Source organism: Chironomus tepperi, unplaced genomic scaffold (genome assembly GCF_022539635.2).
Source record: "Chironomus tepperi strain 1889 unplaced genomic scaffold, CSIRO-AGI_Ctep_v1 contig_309, whole genome shotgun sequence".
NCBI lineage: Eukaryota > Metazoa > Arthropoda > Insecta > Diptera > Chironomidae > Chironomus > Chironomus tepperi.
Window position 1 is genome coordinate 3753732 of NW_027226431.1, and position 21360 is coordinate 3775091.

Consider the following 21360-nt stretch of genomic DNA (forward strand, 5'->3'; position numbering starts at 1 on the left):
TTGTGAATACGATGAACAATTTGAATGGATTTGAATGTGTATTGGGCTATTCATCATGAAAATTTTTGATATATTGAAATTTATTAGTATTTTGGGGCAATGAACAATTGAATTAACTATGATATTTGAAATTAAAATTATCGAGATATTTATGGATGGAAAGACTAAAGCGCTTAATTTTCAGTTTGGAGAAAGTGAATTTTAACGGAATTTAGAAATTTGAAATATTAACGGTTTTCAAAAATTTGAATTTTGAATGGTTTTCAGTTTAGTTTCTAACGATTTTTACAAATTTTGAATTTTAGAAACATTTTGTGACAAAAACCAAAAATTCAAATTTTTATGGATGTCAAAAATTTAAATTTTGAATGATTTTTAATTTAAAATTCTAACGAGTTTTACGAATTTAAATTTTTAACGTTTTTCAAAAATTCAAACTTGTTTATTCGATAATTTTCAAAAATTCTATTTTTTAACGATTTTTACGAGTTTAAATTTTAGAAATACAATTTGACAGCATCAAAAAAATCAAAATTTTAACGGTTTTCAAAAATTTAAATTTTTTCAAAATCAAGTTTTCAAAAAAATTTTTTAAGTTTTTTAAATTTAGAATGTAGCCTGACAACATACTTAAACATACAATATCACCGCAATTAAATTCAATAAGAGCAACATACATCAATCCATCATCCGTGACAGAATAATTTTACAATATTGACCAAATATTTGTTTACTATGATGCGTAGCGGTATCGTTTGACAATTCGAAACAAAAGTCAATTAGTCAGTAGCGATTGACATTATCTATGATACACATCTGTTTCATATGCGCTTCTCCCCCATCATGTGCAACAGATCGGAAAATGTTTTTTAATTGATTTCAATCTTTTTATATAATTTTTTTGGAATAATTTGACATTTAGCTACGCTTTCAACTAGATTTTGATCTATTCAATGAATTTTTTCGTATCATGATATGGAAATGATTGTGCATTTATCATAGACAATAGCTTTTTCATTACTATTCTGTCTGTAATTCTTTCGTCTCAAAAGAATTATTTCGTGTAAATTTTTTTTTAATTACGGAATGTCAAAAGACGTGCAGTAACATGCAGTTAGATTAATATTATTCATTTTCTCACCATTATGAACTGAACATGTAAAGTTAAAATGCTGCATTTAATAAATTTATTAATCAGTTGATGAAAAATCTCATCACACACATGATATATCTTCAATCATGATCATGTTATTTCTCTCAGATAATGCGCTTTAAATAAAGTCATTAAATATGATACTTTTATGCATTTCTATGACATACAAAGCTTTCTATGATAGAAATCATATAAATTGAGCTTTTGGATGCTTTTGTAAATTTGAATAATTTTTGACCGTTACAAAGAAAACACTGTTGTTGAATCTAACAGGTTGCTGAGCAGGTTGATACTACGTTTGAGAATCATCATTTAGGCAGTATATCCAACAAAAATTAAGGAATACAAAAGAGATTTGATTTTGGACAATTTTTCAATTTAAAATTTATTGCTTTAATTCAATATATTTCAAAAATTACTACACTTATGCTTACTATCCAGAATAACTAAGTTAAAAGACATGAAATAAAAATTAAGGCATTTGATTTTTAAGTCACTTATTTACGATAAAAATGAGTACAACAAAAATATATAGAATTGATTTTTGATTGGAATGTCTTTGAGTCGAGAATGCAGGATGTGGATGAATGATAAATTTTCCAGAAATAAAGTACGATTGCAATTTTATGAACGGATACAGTTTTTGATAAAAATTTACTGACCACGATTTGGAAGTAAACAAATTTCTGGATGTTTTGAATTGTCTTGTTTCTTGTTACTGGATCTTGATTAAGAATGATTAAGAATTGTAACCCGAGTGGACACAGCTAGTTAATGTCTACTATTAGACACCATTCAACTAGCCATTTATTTCGCCAAAAATATACACGACAACGTAACAAGACATTAACGAGACTTTAACTTGACACATGGAAAGTTGATTTCTAAAGAAATTTGTGTGAAACCATATACTTCACAAGTGCAAGCAGAAATTACAAATAGAAATTTGTTGAAACCATATACTTCACAAGAGCAATCAGAAATCACTTTTATAAGACCAATTTTTTTCTGAAAACTTTTAATACATTTATGTACAATGAATGGCGTGCACTTAATGACTTTTGCCAAAGTGCAGAAGTTAGTTAATATGTGACTTGCTAAAATGTTTTTATGTCAGCTACGAACGTGGAATTCTGATTTTCCAAATTAATTAAAATAACAAATGTCTTCATATCCACATATAAAATTATTAAGCAAATTTTGATTTTTTCATGTACGTTAAATGGTTATGGTTAACTAGAAATTAACTATACATAAGTACTGTACATATGTCTAGTTAAATGGAACGTTCCAAAAATGTCATTAGTCTCAGATACGGTTAGTTACATAGGCTAGTTTATTGGAAAGTAACCAGCCATTGATAGGCAAGTAAATGGCAAGTTTTTAACTAGATGCCTGTCCACGGGTAAGACTCTTGATCAAGAGTGTTAAGGCACACGATCTAATACTGTATTTCTGTTTTTAAACAGCAAATTAATTGCTCTTAATCACTAAACTTCATCATCAGCTAATTGATTCAATATTCACATCTTATTCAATACTATAGTTTCCAATTCACATCATAGTTGCCTGATCACGTTCATCACACACGCCACCCTTGACATCCTCGACTTTTGTACAAATTAGTAAAGTCAGAGAAACTTTGAATATAAAACTTATCAGATCTAAAACAGAGATTCACTAATTTTAAAAACAATTCTTTGTGCGACAGATATGAATCATCAAATTACAAAAAGGCACTTGCACGTTGATTCTTTTTACGTCTAACTAATTGCTTAATTACATTTGGAATGATTTGTATCGTTTCCTAGCGGATGTAAAACTTCTATCAAAAGACTTTCTTATACTTATGGACGGATTGTTTAATAACTGCTTAAAGGAATTTATTTGAAGAATAAGGCAATGACTGCAGCTATCAAAACGGTAGCTGTCGATGCAGTGATATATAATGTTCCACCATAATGAGCTTGTCCTGAAAATAAAGGAATTATGTATCTACTAATATTCAACATTTTTAATGTCCAACTTACCACAAGCAGGTGGACACACAGGAATGACAGTCTCAAACAAATGAATTTTGGCCTCATCTTGTCCCAACTTGTTGACAGCTTGACATTTATAGTCTCCATATTGACGTTTTTCGATCGTAATAACACGGAGTGTAGAGTCAGTGAATTCATCAGCAGTTGCAAAATGGGATATACTGTAATGCTGATTATTGGACAAGATAATGTCATCTTTAAGCCAAATTATAGCTGGTGGTGGATATGCCTCAATATGACACTCCAAATCCATGTCATATTGTAGAGCTTGACCTAGACGAGGTCTTGGTGCTGTTATGACTGGAGAGAACTCAACTTCAAGATTGATATTACGTCTGTCACCACGAGACACTCCATTATCAGCAACACAATAATATGTACCACGATCTTCTTTACGAACTGCTGTGATTTTCATGACATTTCCGTTGTATGTACTTCCACCTAAAAGATTCATTCATCTGTTAAGCTGATTTATGTAAATTGTCATGTGCTTTGAAGTATTAATGCAAAATGCATCAACAAATGACTTATAGTAATTAAGTATTCACGTACCTGTTGGCAATAGAGCATTATTTTCACGTCTCCATATGATTGTTGGTGTAGGATATCCAGATGCATAACATTCCATTTGAACAGACTGTCCTTCTGAAGCAACAATTGACTGTGTTGAATTATCAGAAATAATTGGAGGGCGACGAACAGAAAGCTCAACTTCCGCTGTAATTTTGTTATTGACTGATAAGACAACTTCACATTGATATATTCCAGCATCGGTTTCTTGGATATCCTTAACTTGTAATGTATATGTTGAACTTGCACCATCATAACGAAGTGAGAAACGTGAATCCTTAATGACTAGTGAAGATCCAGTCGATAAGAAAACATAATCAGCCTTATTTCTTCCAGTTTTAATCCATACAACTGTATATTCGCGAGCATATTGTACTGAGCTATATTTAAAAATATGTTAATTAAATAATTCACTTGCTAAATTGATTAACTGGATAATGATCATTGTGATTCATAAACTTACCAATCTAATTCTACTGTTCCTCCTATATCTTTGATCTGTTCTTGTGAAATATAACTGATTGATGGTGTTCGTTGTGCATTGCAAATATTTATTAATATAAAAGCAATAAAAATACCAATTATTTGAAGAATATTCATTTTAATTCACTCTGCTTGCTACTTAGGTGTGTCTAAAATATAACGATCGGTGACATACCACATGATCGACATTCCATACATGGATTTTTTTCGGTGTTCGATGAAATTTGATGGAACTTGAAATAATTGTCGTTAAATTGATTTTTGAATTTTGAATCGAACATTTGAAACCTTACAACAGATTTTATTTGGAATTGTAATGTTTTCAATAATTTAACTGGACTTTGTAGGGTTTCGACTAGAAAAAATAAATTTTATGTTAATTTACCTAATTACAACTTTCAATTCATGAATCTTACTATAACTAGAATTGTTACTTGTGAATTTGACACTACTATAAAACAAATCCAACAATATTCGATGAAATGGTCGAGCACCAAAAGTCGGATAATCGAAAACAATAATAATTTCGATTAATCGTCAAACAAAGAGTTCTGTTTTTTTAACGCAAAAAATTAGATTGTAATACAAAAGTAAATTAAATTAAGTTTTTAACCAGTTTGATATCATAAAAACGTCGAATAAATGTGTTAAGTATCAAATATCTCACAAACAATATCAATTAAATGAAGAAATGGCTTTGGAACGACTAATCAATGTCTCAGACAATGAAAGCGAGGAACAAACAAATAATGTAAAATTTATCTACAAAGTAATTAAACTTATCTCGTAAATGACGATCAGTTTACTTACAATTCTAGGCTCAAGCATCACCATTGGCACCAGATGATGTGATTCCGATATTCAGAGCTCGAGCAATCCAACCAACATCTAAATACGAAGTAAGTAAATCCAATTGGAAGATTTACTCCGCCGTTGCACATTAGTCATCTGTTTTTGGCCACTGTCTGGCCTTGAAATTGAGATTTTTGATGACTCCTTGACATCATTTTGATAAAATTGTTTTTTATTTTCTTTAAAATGCTTCCAATGACTATAAAATCAATGACTAATCCACAACTATTTTTCTTTATTCTTTTTTATCATGCTAGGGACTCGATTACGATATATGCGAGAATCAATTGTGGGAAAAAGAGCAATTAACAAAAGATCCACACTTAAAGATTAAAAAAGATTTTGCAAGATGGATCGTATCATTATTTATTGGTATATTGACTGCATTAGTTGGATGTGCTATAGCAATTTCGATTGAAGAAATAAGTAAAATTAAGTATGGTTGGTTGCAGCAAGGTTTGTACAAAAATTTTCTTATCAGCTTATTCACATTGTATTTAAAATTATTCTAATTTTCAACAGCTGTGCATACGAACATAGTTCGTGGAGACTTAGTCATGCCTTATATTTATTATGTCATTATGAATGCAGTCCCTGTGATGATTGGAAGTTTATTAGTCACGTACGTTGAACCGGTTGCAACCGGCTCAGGAATTCCACTCGTAAAGTGCTACTTGAATGGAATTAAAATCCCCAAAGTTGTAAGATTAAAGACATTAGTCGTTAAATCCATCGGTGTGGTCACATCTGTTTGCGGCGGATTGGCAGGTGGTAAGGAGGGACCAATGGTCCATTGTGGTGCTGTGATTGCGGCTGGAATTTCGCAGGGAAAAAGTTCGTCCTTCAATAAAGATTTTAAGATGTTCCGATACTTCCGTGATGATCATGAAAAGAGAGACTTTGTAGTATGTGGTGCAAGTGCTGGAGTTGCTGCTGCATTCGGAGCACCAATCGGTGGCTTATTATTTGCATTGGAAGAAGCTGCAAGCTTTTGGAATCAAAGTCTAATTTGGAGAACATTATTCTCAGCAATTGTTAGTTCCTTTACATTAAATCTTGTTCTATCAGCTTATCATGGATTAGAAAACTTCACATATCACGGATTATTCAATTTAGGTGAATTTGAAGCACTTCCATTTGAATATTTTGAACTACCAATTTTCATGATGATGGGAGTTTTTGGTGGCTTATCAGGAGCTTTTTGGATTAAAATCAATAAAACATTAAATATATTTCGTGATAAATGCATTAAACAGAAATGGATACGCATAATTGAAGCAATTATGGTTGCTGCTGTCAGTGCCTCATTTGCATGTTTAATGATGTATCTCATTAATGATTGTCGTCCATTGGGAAATGACCCAACTATATCACCTGTTCAATTATTTTGTGAAGATAATGAATATAATGCAGCAGCTGCTTTGTGGTTCCAAACACCGGAACAGAGTGTACGAAGCTTATTCCATGATCCTCCAGGTGAGAATTAATTAAATTAAGCTTTTTGTTAATTTTTTTGACATTAATTCAATTAATTTAACTGTCAACAGGCTCACATAAAATTACAACATTATTGGTATTTGTTCCAATTTACTTCTTCCTCTCAAACATTACATATGGCTTAATGGTCAGCTTGGGAATATTTATACCATGTTTATTGGTCGGTGCAGCATGGGGACGATTAGCAGCATCATTTTTAGCATTGGGATTTCCAGGTGCAACATTTATTAATCCAGGCAAATATGCATTAATTGGAGCTGCCTCACAACTCGGTGGAACTGTTCGTATGAATATATCGTTGGCAGTGATCTTAGTTGAGACAACTGGAAACATTTGGTTCTCATTGCCAATCATTTTGGCTTTGACGAGTGCTAAATGGATGGGAGATTATTTCAACGAAGGAATTTACGATACTCAAATTAAAGGTGAGTTCTTATTGAAGCGTATTTGCAATTTTAACGGTCGTAAAAATTTCAAATTATGTAAAAATCAAATTTGAATTTGAAAATTAACGGTCAAAAATTAAAACAATATCTAATTAAATTTTCAAATCATTCATTTACTATATAGTATCAAAAGTACCGTTCCTTCATTGGCATTCACCAAATAAATTTTTGGTGACAAAGGCAAATAAAATTATGAGCGAAACAGTCGTTTGCGTACGAATGAAAGAAAGCGTCGAATATATCGTAAACATCTTAAAGAATACAAGTTATCACGGCTTTCCGGTTGTTGATCAAGTTGATGACATTAATCGTAACAGCGGAAGACTAAGAGGATTTATATTAAGATCTCAATTAATTGTGATATTGAAACGATCATTTTTTGAGGAAACAAAGAGATTTTGGGAACAATTGATTTCCATTGAAGCATTCCGCGACGAATATCCACGATTTCCATGCATTGATGATATTAAATTAAATAATGATAAACTTGCTCATAAATATACAATAAATATGGAGATATTTATGAATCCGTCACCATATAAGGTTAATCAAGCCACGTCAGTTCCTAGAATATTTATGCTGTTTCGTGCTCTCGGTCTTCGGCATTTAGTCGTCGTTGACGATGATAATCATGTGACTGGAATCATCACACGTAAGGATTTTCTAAAATAAGCGTATTTATTTGTTTTGTCATTTTGTTTACTGTTTTTAAAGGAATGAACTTTTATTTTAAAAATATTCAATATTTTACGGAAATGCCATTTGAGTGGTAGAAAGCTTGAAAAGAGGCTCAATATTTTAATAGGAAATTTCTATTTTAACGGTTTTTACAATTTTAAATTAACGGATTTTTCAAACTTGAAAACAGTTGAACTGAACTGAAATGAACACAGGATTACTGAATAGTATTTATTTAAAATTTCATAGAATTTTAACGGTTTTTTGACGTTTAAATTTCTAAACTCAACCGAAATGAACCAAAGTTTACTAAACAACTTAAAAGCTTTTCAAATTCAAATTTTCCGTTAAAAAATTGAATGTTTTTAAAATAAAGTGATGTCCTCATTAATTCAAAGAAGAAAAAAATCTCATAATTTTAATATAATTTAAAACCAATAATGACAAAAAAAGTTATAAAAAGCATCCATTGTGCCAAGCCACAAAAAACAAAAAAGAATTCTTCATTTAAATATTTAATTCCAACTTATTATGTTGACTATTTTATTATTAATAAAAGCAGAATGTTTATTTTAAAGAAAAAAAAAGGAATTTTTTTATTTAACTTTCGTTCAAAATACAAAAAAAAAATAGTTTTTCGATAACACATATAAAATAACTTTTTTTTAATAATATTAGTCAGCGACTACCTAAATTCAGTTTTTAATCCGTTTATAAACTACCAGAGTCCATTTGAATGTGATTTGCACCATAAATTTCATTTGTTATTCTTCTAATTAAAATTTCCGATGAGAAATAGTTTGAGCTATTGAATTTCTCTAAGGCAGAGTCCTCAGGCATGATGAAATCGATTCTTTCTTGTGCTGTCAAGTTCTCGGCTGATTCTGGTGGTAATTTTGAATATTCTGGTATAAGTAATGGTTCAATTCTCTGTGCTATATCGTCAGCTGGATGAATAAAGTTGAATAATTTTTTGCATCTTGTCAATTCAAAGCCGTGCTTTAATCTGTCACCATTTCTAATCATTAGTAAGCTTGCTGGCATACCACATGCGAAGAATTTTGAAATGTCAAAGTTTAATTGCCAAAATTCTGATGTATTATCATTCGCAAGCATATCAAATAAGAACAGCGCCTCATACGATGAACTCATTACTGATATTTCACCACTAAAGTCCGAATTTCGTTGATTGAATTTTGATACGATTTCATTTAAACTAAATGCCAAATGATTCATTATTTTCTATGGAAATGAAAGTGTCCAAAAATTGAATTAAGTCATAATTATAGTTTTGTGGGAAACATATGTGTGAAATGAACATTACCTGATAAAAATTCTCATTTGAATAAAGCATAGCTCGCATAACATGCTCATTAATTTCCCTCGATGGACTTTTTGATGGCAATGCATTTAAAATATTATTGTTGATTTCGAACATTTTTAGTACATCAATTGAATTTAAAATTATCGGAAGGACTTCTATTCGCTTAATTTGGCCACAATCAAACGCTTCGGAATAATATTGTTGAATTGTTTCCAAACATTTTGTTCTGACTTCGTCAGCTGTGTGGAGAAAAAAAATAAATTGTTGTAAATTTTCTTTAAAAAAGTTAAATTAGTGTTAATTTAGTTAGTGCGCATCTTATTGGCTAGCTACAAAATAACGAAATTTTAAAATTTTAGCTTTGAAAATTTAACGAACTTTTCAGATTTAAATTTTAACGATTTTCAAAATTTGAAATTTTAATGTAAAAAAAATTCAAATTTAAAAAAGTCGTTAAACAAAGAATACCAGTTCCTGAGTATTTTATTACCGTAATTAAAACTTCCAGTCTCTGGAGACCAATAAATATCAAGAAATTAACACAATTAAGCATTCAGATAGTAGTATTTCTGGATTTTTAAACAGCATTTATCTCGTTAAATCCAGAACCAACAAGGAACCTCGAGTGGAAAATTTATTACCCAAAATTTGCATTAAATTATAGCCAGTTTCTGTACAGTAAGCCAGTATGTCACAAATTACGACGCATTTATGGAAAAAAACTCGATGCAATTTTTCGAGTGATTATTAATGGCTTCATTATATGTCCGTAGCCGTCCATAGAATAATAATCAACTTACCATTCTCATCAATTTTATCGCCAAATCCACTAACACATATAATTAAGTGATCGGCAATTCCTTCTTCACCGTCATCAATATCAAACTCATCGATGCCACGTTTTACAACCAAAATTTGTTCCAATTTATGAAGTTCAATATTATTTGGATCTTTCATGACAATCACATCATGTGAATTAGGCAAATGTATTTTATGATTCCACGTTGCCGATGTCATTGCCTTCTCATATTCCTTCTCTAAAAATTCACCAGTATGCTCATCATAAGGAATTAAATTTTGATTTCCATTTTTCTCGTCCATAAAAAACCATGAGCACTTCCTAATCGCATTTGATCCGCTCATCCAATAAATTGATGACCGTCTACGATCTTTTATGTTGACTTCATATCGTCCGCCACTCGTATAGACAAACTCATCGCCATTCAAAATCGCTTGATCAATTGCCATTGAGTCGGTCATCGAGAATGGATGCCAATAAAGATTTTGATAAAACCAGTGGCAATAAATTGGACGATATTTTTCAATGTGATGACTTCCGTTGACTAGTGATTCCGATTGCTTTAAATTTGCACCCATTTGTGGCTGTTGCTCAAGGTATTTTGGTATGAGTGATTCAACAGGCGCTGATGACATTAATTTTTGACCCATTGTTGAATCTAATTCCGATGTTGCAAATAGACTTAATGTGCTACGACTACATGCACTTAAACTCTCCATTTTATCAGTTATATCATTGACTAAATCACTACCTTGCATTGTTGAACTCGTGATTGGAGAATTAAATTCCTCCTGATTTTCTTCTTTCCTGTTTATATCCTCATCATATTCATTCTCATTCTCATTCTCAATACATTGTTGCATTTCGTCGCTTTTAGGCACCGACGTGGTATTAGTTACTGTTGTATCCATTGCAAAGAAGTTTATAGCATTCAAAGAATCGTTATGTGATGCCAATTTATCTTGCTTCTGGCCACCAAAACTATCTATAACTGGTTGTGAATTAACTTCCGGATTGACATGGAAAAAGTTTAATGCCGAGACTTGTTCATTGACCTTGTTATTGTCATATGCAAAGAAATTTGAGACATTTGAAACAGAAGTCGATTCTGGCTGGATCTTTTGTTCATGTGTTGTTAACGGAATCGTTTCGTTTTCACTATCAGGAACATTCAAGTCTGACTTTTTCTGTACTGGATGTACATCTACTGGTGTTAATTGTGGCTGTGAAAATGCAACTTGTGTTGGAATATTAAAATTCATCACTTGAGGCTCAAAACTCTGTATTGGAGTAGCTCTTGGTGTTGTATTATTTGAAGAGCTACTTAATGGAATCGATGGTGGTCGAGATGATTCCTTTGAGTGATCAACAGCGTCACTAAAGTTTTGTGTTGGCGTAAATAATTGAGATGAAGGAGAAGATGCCGCTGGTGGAATAAACATTTGTTGCACATTCGATGAGTCAGACGATGATGATGTACGTGCTCGATAAAGTCCAACGCCACGCATACGAGTATTACTGTATGGATTTTTAGGCTTTCCATCATCATTTTGGCGTGACTTAAACAATTCAGATGCCTGAACTGGATTATAGAATATTGGTGGTGCTGTCAAGTCAGCACTCTGTGTCTCAACTTGCTGATAATTATTATTGTCAGTACTTGGTGTCATTACCGGCGGTGGAGACGAAAACGATTGTGGCATAAACTGATTCTGTGACATCATCATCACCGGTGCAGGCGATGAATTATTATCATCATTTTTCGTTTGACTTTCAGTCGACTCAATTCCTTGTTGTTGTTTTTGCATTGGAGGTTGTTGAACTTTCGAAAATGGAGTCGTATTGAATTGTTGTGGATTAAAGAAATTTACTGTTTGTGGAATATTCTCTTTTATTTGTGTCACGTCAGATTTTTGAATATTTATTGAATCAGTAGCGATTGTTAAATTTTCAGACTCGAAATTCTGCTGTGAATTGAAATAGTTGTTCATTAATGGTACTTGTTGTTCCTGTTGTACAGAATTAATGATTTGTGGTTCAGGCATTTGCGGTGCAAAATAGTTTTGTTGTTGGTAGACGGACGCTTGTGGTTGATTTTGATAATTATAACTTGTCTCATTACTATTCTGTTCAGAACTACCAAATAGACTCAATGGAACTGGTATTTTATCAAGTAATGAACTAAATGAAAATTTATTTGATGACTTTTCCAAATTTGGCATTTGTGCTGGCTTTTGAGGCTGCTGCTGCTGCTGGACATTATTATTATCATAGTAACTTTGTTGTGGCAATGGAGGTGGCGGTTGAAAATTAGGCATCGAATCAACATGAGTTACTGTTTGTGGCGGTAATGGAGGCATAACTGGATTAAGATTGAAATTTTGTGGAACATTTTGTGATTGGGATGTGGAACTGAATCCTGGAATGGGTGCATAAGTCTTCTTTTTATGTCCACCCAATCTAAATGTATTACTTGGAACTTCCGTTTGTGGACGTTTATTAAATAACATTTCATCGCCAGGCGTAAAGAATGATGGTGGTGGTGCACTTGTATCTTGTTGGATATTATATGGAGCATATGGATTTGGTGGAATCATTTGATTATCTTGATATGTCTCGCTTGTAAAAGACGATTGTTCCTGAATTTGTGGAGGCTGATTATGATGATATTGTTGATCTTCAATTCTCGTCTGTGACGTTGATCCCTTAATAATATTTGAGAACGTAGAGAAGACTGTCGATGCGGCAGTTCCAAAAGCGGAAATTGGATTTATGTTCGCATCATTAATCGTCTGTTGATTGTTGCTATTTATGTCAAGTGTCGGTGGCGGTTGATTTTGTAAATCGTGAAGTGTTTGCAAATTATTATAAGAATCAAGATCCGATAATGGACTTGGATAAAATGGATTAGCCAAATCTGTTTGTAGATCGGATTGTCCAACTTCTGATGAATTCCCATCACGATCCAAGCTCACCTCACTAAAATTATCCGTATCACTTATTACTGGCGCATTTCCGATAGTAAAAACTGGTTTGTCTGTAAAGAAAAAGAGATAAAAACATAATAAATATTTAATTTTTTGTTTACAGCAAGTGCAATAGTGATTTATGTCGTTTATACTCTCTACCATCTTTAAGTAATAAGAAGCAGAAAAAACATCGTAAATTATGCAATAAAAAAGCAAATGAAGATTTTGTTTACAAGTGATGATGAAAATTATTATTTTTTAAGTCCATATCAGTAAAAAGTCATAATTGGCGGTCATAACTATAAAAAGAAAGCACATGATGATAATGAAGTTGATGATTTGTGAACAATTATGACACACAATGTCAATGTTGACGTAAATTCCTTTTTATTGGTTGAGGATTATTGTTAAGGATCTCATTTGGGCTTAATTGTCTGGAGTCTTAATGAATATTAATGATGACAAGTTGTTAAAGCATTTAAGGATGACTAAGTCTCAGAATTCACTTGGTGTGCAACTGCAGATCAACAACTCAAGAAACCAGAGAAGTAGTCGTTTTTGTCAGGAACAGAAGCCTGTTGATGATTCTCAGTGGATCAATAGGAACTAATCATCAAGTCTCAGAATTACGATTGTCAACGATTTTTTCAAATTCAAAAATTAACGGTTTTCAAAATTTCAAATGAACTGAACTGAGATAAACTACTGAACTACTGAACGACATTTCAAATTTAAAATGGCCGTTAAATAAATAATAAAAATGACCATGACTCATAAATTAGGTTTATGATCTTTGAATAACGAAACTGCCCTCAATACAGTGTATAATAGACGTGATAATGAAATACTCATCTGGGCAAAATAAACTTATTAGCACATTTTATTTATTTAAAATACAAATTTACGAGTGTTACACAATAAATTCGATATATATTTTTTTGTTTCGGTTATTAACTTAGCATTTTTATTATAAATAAGCAATTTGCCCAAAAGGAGTATAACCTTGAAGAGAAAATCTATGTACAAAATCTATTATTAAATATATTCCACTATGGGCCAGAAATGGATTTTTTTTCTAAAAATTATTTTCTTGGCTTTTTTGATAGTCCCTATTATGCTCTATATAACTGTAGTCAAAAAAGTTTTCAAGTCGATACCTTTTTGGAGATATGGCATTTTGAAGTTAGTAAGTCGACCATTTTCATGTATCATTAAAATTGATCTCACCGATTACTGTATTGATGAATCTTTTTGAAATTTTTTTTAATTATTAGCTTAATATAGGTCCTTAATTTTGAGATATAAAAAATTTTCCCAGGCATCGGAAAATTATGTGAAAAACTTGATTTTCCTTGAAAACCACGTGGTCACAATGCTTCCGTTTGTCTAGCTCATTCCTAGTGGAATTTTTTATTCTTAATTGTTCTTTATATTAAAGATAATATAATAATCAACAACTTTTGTGAACATATTGTATAGTTTTGTCCACGTTCTGATAGTGAAAAAATAGCTTTTTCCCAAAAAAACTTCAATTTTTTGACAAAAATCGCTCTAGCGCTTCAGGGCTATAGATGGTAGTGGAATTTTATTTCAGATTTTGAAAGCTAACTGTTACTACTATCAAATAAAGCAATAAAATAAGAGTGCGTTCTCTTGGCAAAAGGCACTTTTTTGGCTCTGAAAGTCACATGTCACGCACTCCTCATATAGAAAAAAATTCATAAAAATTTTGGATTCAAATTAAATTTATTAATTATAGTCTAGATTGATAGATCTATTCAAGGCGCATATTTTGAGTATGAATATGTTATGGTTTGGTCCAGTTTTGTGGGCAAAATTTCAAAATTTCGATTTTTACTAAAATTTTTGAGAAAAAAATAACTTTTTTCTCGAACTCAATGAAACTTGTTCAAATTTTTTTAAAAGTTGTATTTTTATGTGTATAACAACTTTTGTTCAACAACTTCTCATAAATATTTGATTTTTGGCCTGAAATTTTGAAAAACTAAAAAAAATCCTAATTTTTGGGTATTTTTTGAACAAATCTTACGAAATCTTATCAAATATCAATTTTTAACATGACATTATTGACTAACTTTATGTTTTCGAGGATGATCTTTCGTTATCCGATGAGAAACTTATAGGTTTTCATATAAAAATGTTCTAAAAAATGACTTTAAGTAGTTCGAGCAAGGAGATCAAAATATTCCAATTCACTTTTCCATAGCTAAAACTATTCAGATGACTTTAAAACTTTCTGAATTCATTTTTTATTGTAATATTAACTAATTTATGGCTAGTTTTGGTAGTAATAACAGTTATATGATCGGATTTTTTGATTTTTGCATTTAAATCTTAACAAATAATTTTTTTAATATTGCAATCATAAATATACTGAATTTCTCAAATTTCATTTTTAAAAATCATTTTTGACTAAATTTGGACTCAGTTCGATAAAAGTTCTACTCCGAAAATGCGTCAAAAAGCATTAAAAAACATGGTTATCAATTGATTCATTTTTAGTTTTTTATGATCAATAAATTTGATTTGAAATTTGGTGACTAAAGAAACGAAAATTTCCAAAAAAATTTAGGATATTGTAAATCACGATTAAAATTGGTTTTAATTATTTTTTTTTATATTTAGTACTTGTAATTTATCTGGTTGTGACAGAAATTATTGAAAAGTAAAAATGGTAAAACAAAACCAAAATTTATTGATCATAAAAAACTAAAAATGAATCAATTGATAACCATGTTTTTTAATGCTTTTTGACGCATTTTCGGAGTAGAACTTTTATCGAACTGAGTCCAAATTTAGTCAAAAATGATTTTTAAAAATGAAATTTGAGAAATTCAGTATATTTATGATTGCAATATTAAAAAAATTATTTGTTAAGATTTAAATGCAAAAATCAAAAAAAAATCCGATCATATAACTGTTATTACTACCAAAACTAGCAATAAATTAGTTAATATTATTACAATAATAAATGAATTCAGAAAGTTTTAAAGTCATCTTGAATAGTTTTAGCTATGGAAAAGTGAATTTGAAAATTTTTGATCTCCTTGCTCGAACTACTTGAAGTCATTTTTTGGAACATTTTTATATGAAAACCTATAAGATTCACATCGGAAAATGAAAGATCATCCTCGAAAACATAAAGTTAGTCAATAATCTCATGTTAAAAATTGATATTTGTTAAGATTTCGTAACATTTGTTCAAAAAAAATACCCAAAAATTAGGATTTTTTTAAGTTTTTTCAAAAAATTTCAGGCCAAAAATCAAATATTTATGAGAAGTTGCTGAACAAAAGTTGTTATACACATAAAAATACATCTTTTTAAAAAAAAATTTGAACAAGTTTCATTGAGTTCGAGAAAAAAAGTATTTTTTTTTTCTTAAAAATTTTAGTGAAAATCGAAATTTTGAAATTTTGCCCATAAAACTGGTTACCAAACCATAACATATTCATACTCAAAATATGCGTATTGAATAGATCTATCAATCTAGACTATAATTAATAAATTTTAATAAGATGTAAAATTTTTATGAATTTTTTTCTATATGAGAAGTGCGTGACATGTGACTTTCAGTTAAGCCAAAAAAGTGCCTTTTGCCAAGAGAACGCACTCTTATTTTATTCTTGTTTTATAGTAGTAACAGTGAGATTTCTAAATCTGAAATAAAATTCCACTACCATCTATAGCCCTGAAGCGCTAGAGCGATTTTTGTCAAAAAATTGAAGTTTTTTTGGGAAAAAGCTATTTTTTCACTATCAGATCTTGTACAAAACTATACAATATGTTCACAAAAGTTGTAGATTATTATAATATCTTTAATATAAAGAACAATTAAGAATATAAAATTCCACTAGGAATGAGCTAGACAAACGGAAGTATGCGTGACCACGTTTTTCAAGGAAAATCAAGTTTTTCACATAATTTTCCGATGCCTGGGAAAATTTTTATATCTCAAAAATTAAGGACCTATATTAAGCTAATAACAAAAAATTTCAAAAAGATTTACATCAATAATACAGTAATCGTGAGATCAATTTTAATGATACATGAAAATGGTCGACTTACTAACTTCAAAATGCCGTATCCTCCACAGAATATCGACTTGAAAAAATTTTTTCTAGTTATATAGAGCATAATAGGGACTATCAAAAAAGCCAGAAATAATTTTTAGAAAAAAATCCATTTCACAACTTATAGTAAGGATGTAAGTTTAATTCATGGCAAGAGCAGGAGCTGCTGAAAAGATAGAGAGAATTTATAATTATTCAAATATGCAATGGGGAATCTTTGAAGATTTTTCTTTCTTCATTCATCCATGTGACACCCACACCAGATAACTTTTAAATAATATTATTATTCAGTATGTCAAGTGAAACTGTCATGGCATGTTTGAGATTAAAAATACGCATAAATTAAAATGAAAATTGCATAATTATTATTCCTCATTATCGCAATATCATTTTCGCTTCTGTGTTTGCTTTTCCATAAATTAAACTTTACGCGATTTCAGGAATTATTCCGATCTCTAGTTGATGCTATTGCTGTAGTATAATTATACATACATAATTTTGATAGAGATTATCAATTTAATTAATCTAATTATAAATTAATTTTATTGTAATACCCAAATATGCATATTTTAATCACAATGGAGTTCTTTCGATGATTTTTCTAGATTTGTTGGCGTTTAAGGAATAAAAACTTTTTAACTACAACTCGTGTTTCTTATACTCTTTTTAAAGTTGTCGAAAAATCTGTTAAAAATTTTTTTTTTTCTTGAGAAGAAATAAAATAAAAACAAGAAAATATCGCAACATATGTTGCTAAAAGTGCTTACATTCATACAGATTTTTTTTTTATGTACACAAAAGAAATTTCATTTAATTTCCCATTTTCTTTACTACACATTGCTCTTTCCTGATGTTAAAGTTAAAGTGTCGTACATAAAAAAACAAGCACATTTGTCATAATTTTAGCAAGGATCGTTTACTCCCCTGAATCGATATTTATGTAACTCTAGAAATGATTTTGTGTGAAATTTATGAAACTATGAAGACTTTTCCTAGTAATATCTTATCTTTTACAATTTCGATACGAGATGAAAGTTAAGGATTTCTGAGTATAAAATATTTATTTGGTGACAAAGCTTTAAATATCCATTATTTTTTTCTTTGAAATCTTCTTGACATATGTCAATAAAAAATTTACACAATTGTGCGAAAAATACCCCTTTACTTTCAACTTGTTAAGTTGTTTCTGTTGTACTTTTCCTTTTCCAGACAAATAGCATGCATCTTATGGCAATGTATAATTTTCCTGCCGCTTAAATTTTCAACAATTCCGATATCCAAACATATAGTACCAAAAACAACCGCCTATAAATATATTTTTGGACTTTGGCACTTGAGCCATAAAACGAATGAATAACAACATGAATGAAAGTGGTGCTAATGACGCTAAATATAAATAAATAGCTTACAAGTGTTCTTGTTTCTTTTTTCGAACATAACAGATGGATAATTTGGTGACTAGACACGTCAAATGCTTTCATCATTAAAACATGGAGCGAAAAACGGAAAGATCTCATAAATTCATTAAAAATAGTGGAATAGGAATAAAAAATCCACTTTACATTTTAAAGTTTAATTTAATTATATTTCTTTTAAAGTCACCCCATCGAAATTTCATTTTTTCTTCCCTCAAATAGCAAATCTCGGATCTTTGAATTTTTGTATGTCAAGTGCGTACAACTGTTATCGTTATTTGTTTTGTATGAAAATTATGAAAAGGAAATGAAGAACAACAAAGCGGAATATCTTTTTGAAGGAAATTTATGGCGCATTTTTTGTTTTTTAATATTTTAAAATAAAAACCTTGTTATATAAATTATAAATCTTGCAACTGTTGTAGAAAGCCACCTTCTTCAATACAAATTTTAATCGTCAGTCAGCAACACATACTGAATTTAATAGCTCATTTAATTTATCGTGTGAAATCTACCAAAACCAGGATCTATCGTTTTCACTTTTCTTTTTAAAATATTTTAAATTCAGTGCAGGAGAATTTTTACAGTCGCACACTTGACTCTATATTACATTAATAAATAAATCATAAAAATTATACAAAAAAGTGAAACAACCTAAGAAGAATACTTTATTTCTTTATTTTTGCGTTAGGAAATATAAATCTTAGCTCTATTGCTCATTCACTCACTGACTATGCTTTTGTATGTTAAAATAAATTTATGAGCGCCCAAACAAATCCCCTCCATAATTCATTCATCAAATTAGATTAAGGCCCCCATGATTTGCCTTCACTTTACTTTTTTTACTTAATATTCTTTTCCTCTTTCTTTTTTTAAAATAAGAATACACTAATCCATTCGACGCTCAATTTGTCGACTATGTGCGGCACTCGATTTTATTGAAATTAATATTATTATTTTATTGTGGATGATCATAGAAGAAGAGAAAGAATATTAAGTAAAAAAAGTAAAGTGAAGGCAAATCATAGGGGCCTTAACCAGACTGATGAGATGAATGAAGTTGTTTGGGTATAAATTTATTTTTATTTTTCCATGCAATTAGTGAGCAATAGAAACTAAGATTTATATTTCCTAACACTATAAGTATTCTTCTTAGGTTGTTTCACTTTTGTATAATTTTTATGATTTATTTATTATTGTAATATAGAGTCAAGTGTGCATTATGTAAAATTCTCCTGCATAATTTTAAACTATTTTAAAGAAAAGTGAAAATCCTGAGTTTTGGCAGATTTCACACGATGCGACAAATAATTCGAGTGTGTGCATATTTATTTGATTAAAATTTGTATTGAAAATTAACTCTAACAGTTGCAAGATTTATAATTTATATAACAAGGTTTTTTATTTTAAAATATTAAAAACAAAAAAATGCGTATAAATTTCCTTCAAATATTCCGCTGTATTCTTCATTTCCTTTCGCCTCGCCACAAAACAAAATAGCGGTAACCTTGCGCGCCGCAAAACAAGATCCAGATTTCCATATTTGAAGGAAGAAAAAAAATGAAATTTCGATAAGGATGACTTTTAAAAGTATAATTAAATTTAAAAATGCTCTAAAATTAGTTTTTATTCCTTATTCCATAGCGCAATAGATTTTTATGAGATCTTTCCGTTTTACTTCCCGTATTTTAGCGATGAAGCATTTGACGTGTCTAGTCGCAAATTATCCGGCAGTATGTTCGAAAAAAAGGCAAGAACACTTGTAAGCTATTTTATTTATATTTAGCGTCATTAACACCACTTTTCATTCATGTTGTTATTCATTCTATGGCTCAATTCAAAGTCAAAATATTTATAGGCGGTTGTTTTAATTTCTGGATATCAGGGTGATTGAAATTTAAGCGTAGCAAAGCATTATACTGCCATAAAATGCATATTTATCTGGAAAAGGAAAGTACAACAGAAACAACTTAACAAGTTGAAAGTAAAGAGTATTTTTCGCACAATTCATGTAAATTTTTATTGATATGTCAGAAGATTTCAAAGAAAAATAATGGATATTTAAAGCTGTCACCAAATAAATATTTTATACTCAAGAAATCCTTAACTTTTCATCTCGTATCAGAAATTGTAAAAGATAAGATATTACTAGAAAAGTATTTCGCCAGACTCATAAATTTCACGCAAAATCGACAGAGTTGCAAATATCGATTCGAAATACTGATCCTTGCTAAAACCTTGTTTCTGCTGTTTGCATAGCCGCGACACTTTGCACGCAACATCGGGAAAGAGCATTATTGTAGTAAAAGAAAATGGGAAATTAAATGAAATTTCTTTTTTATTATTGCATAAAAAAAATCTGTATGAATGTAATTTTCAAGCACTTTAACAACATATGTTGCGATATTTTTCTTGTTTTTATTTTATTTCTTCTCAAAAAAAAAAAATTTTTAACAGGCAACTTTAAAAAATTATAAAAGAGACACGGGGTGGATTTTTTATTCTAAAACCAACAAATTCAGGAAAAATTGTGTATTAAAATATGCATATTTAGTATTTAATGCATTAATTTATAATTAGATTAATTGATAATCTCTATCAAAATTATGTATGTATAATTATACTACAGCAATAGCATAACTTAGAATCGGAATAATTCTGAAATCGCGTAAGTTGTTATGGAAAAGCAAACACGAGCGAAAATGATATTGCGATAATGAGGAATTAATAATTATGCAATTTTCATTTTTAATTTGTATTTTCAAAATTTTCATGACAGTTTCACTTGACATACTGAGATAATATTTAAAAAGTTATGCGTATTAGTGTCACATGAATGAATAAAAAAAGAAAAATCTTCAAAGATTCCCCGTTATATTTGAGATGTTAAATTCCCTTCTGCTCAGCAGCTTCCTACTCTTGCCATGAATTAAACTTACACATCCCCTTATGGGCCAGAAATGGATTTTTTTCTAAAAATTATTTTCTTGGCTTTTTTGATAGTCCCTATTATGCTCTATATAACTGTAGTCAAAAAT

At 30.1% G+C, this 21360-nt stretch overlaps 3 protein-coding genes across 3 annotated transcripts; 1 reads left to right on the forward strand and 2 right to left on the reverse strand.

Moving 5' to 3' along the window:
* Positions 1-2703: 2703 nt before the first annotated feature.
* Positions 2704-4410, reverse strand: LOC139092832 (lachesin-like). The gene is made up of 4 exons (XM_070643377.1): positions 4229-4410; positions 3748-4145; positions 3184-3636; positions 2704-3125 (listed from the first exon to the last, which is right to left on the reverse strand). The coding sequence occupies exons 1-4, from the start codon at positions 4363-4365 to the stop codon at positions 3037-3039; spliced, it is 1077 nt and encodes a 358-aa protein (XP_070499478.1). The 5' UTR covers positions 4366-4410; the 3' UTR covers positions 2704-3036.
* A 382-nt stretch (positions 4411-4792) lies between these two features.
* On the forward strand, positions 4793-8219 carry ClC-b (chloride channel protein 7). Its single transcript, XM_070643383.1, has 6 exons — positions 4793-4999; positions 5067-5147; positions 5358-5556; positions 5623-6576; positions 6648-7022; positions 7168-8219. The coding sequence occupies exons 1-6, from the start codon at positions 4940-4942 to the stop codon at positions 7713-7715; spliced, it is 2217 nt and encodes a 738-aa protein (XP_070499484.1). The 5' UTR covers positions 4793-4939; the 3' UTR covers positions 7716-8219.
* Positions 8220-8331: 112 nt separating this feature from the next.
* LOC139092801 (uncharacterized) lies at positions 8332-12975 on the reverse strand. Its single transcript, XM_070643334.1, has 4 exons — positions 12966-12975; positions 9846-12881; positions 9046-9284; positions 8332-8963 (listed from the first exon to the last, which is right to left on the reverse strand). Exons 1-4 carry the CDS (start codon positions 12973-12975, stop codon positions 8433-8435), a joined length of 3816 nt encoding a protein of 1271 aa, XP_070499435.1. The 3' UTR covers positions 8332-8432.
* Between the last annotated feature and the right edge of the window lie 8385 nt (positions 12976-21360).

Bases quoted from the DNA above. Each gene is read 5' to 3' on its own strand.
- LOC139092832 (XM_070643377.1), bottom strand. From the start codon at position 4,365: ATGAATATTCTTCAAATAATTGGTATTTTTATTGCTTTTATATTAATA. The intron at 4,146-4,228 runs GTAAGTTTATGA...TTTTAAATATAG, and splicing joins GGAACAGTAGAATTAGATTG to CTCAGTACAATATGCTCGCG. The intron at 3,637-3,747 runs GTACGTGAATAC...TGAATCTTTTAG, and splicing joins TAATGCTCTATTGCCAACAG to GTGGAAGTACATACAACGGA.
- ClC-b (XM_070643383.1), top strand. From the start codon at position 4,940: ATGGCTTTGGAACGACTAATCAATGTCTCAGACAATGAAAGCGAGGAA. The intron at 5,148-5,357 runs GTAAGTAAATCC...TTATCATGCTAG, and splicing joins AACCAACATCTAAATACGAA to GGACTCGATTACGATATATG. The intron at 6,577-6,647 runs GTGAGAATTAAT...AACTGTCAACAG, and splicing joins CTTATTCCATGATCCTCCAG to GCTCACATAAAATTACAACA.
- LOC139092801 (XM_070643334.1), bottom strand. The intron at 9,285-9,845 runs GTAAGTTGATTA...TTCTCCACACAG, and splicing joins CGATAAAATTGATGAGAATG to CTGACGAAGTCAGAACAAAA. The intron at 8,964-9,045 runs GTAATGTTCATT...TCATTTCCATAG, and splicing joins CAAATGAGAATTTTTATCAG to AAAATAATGAATCATTTGGC.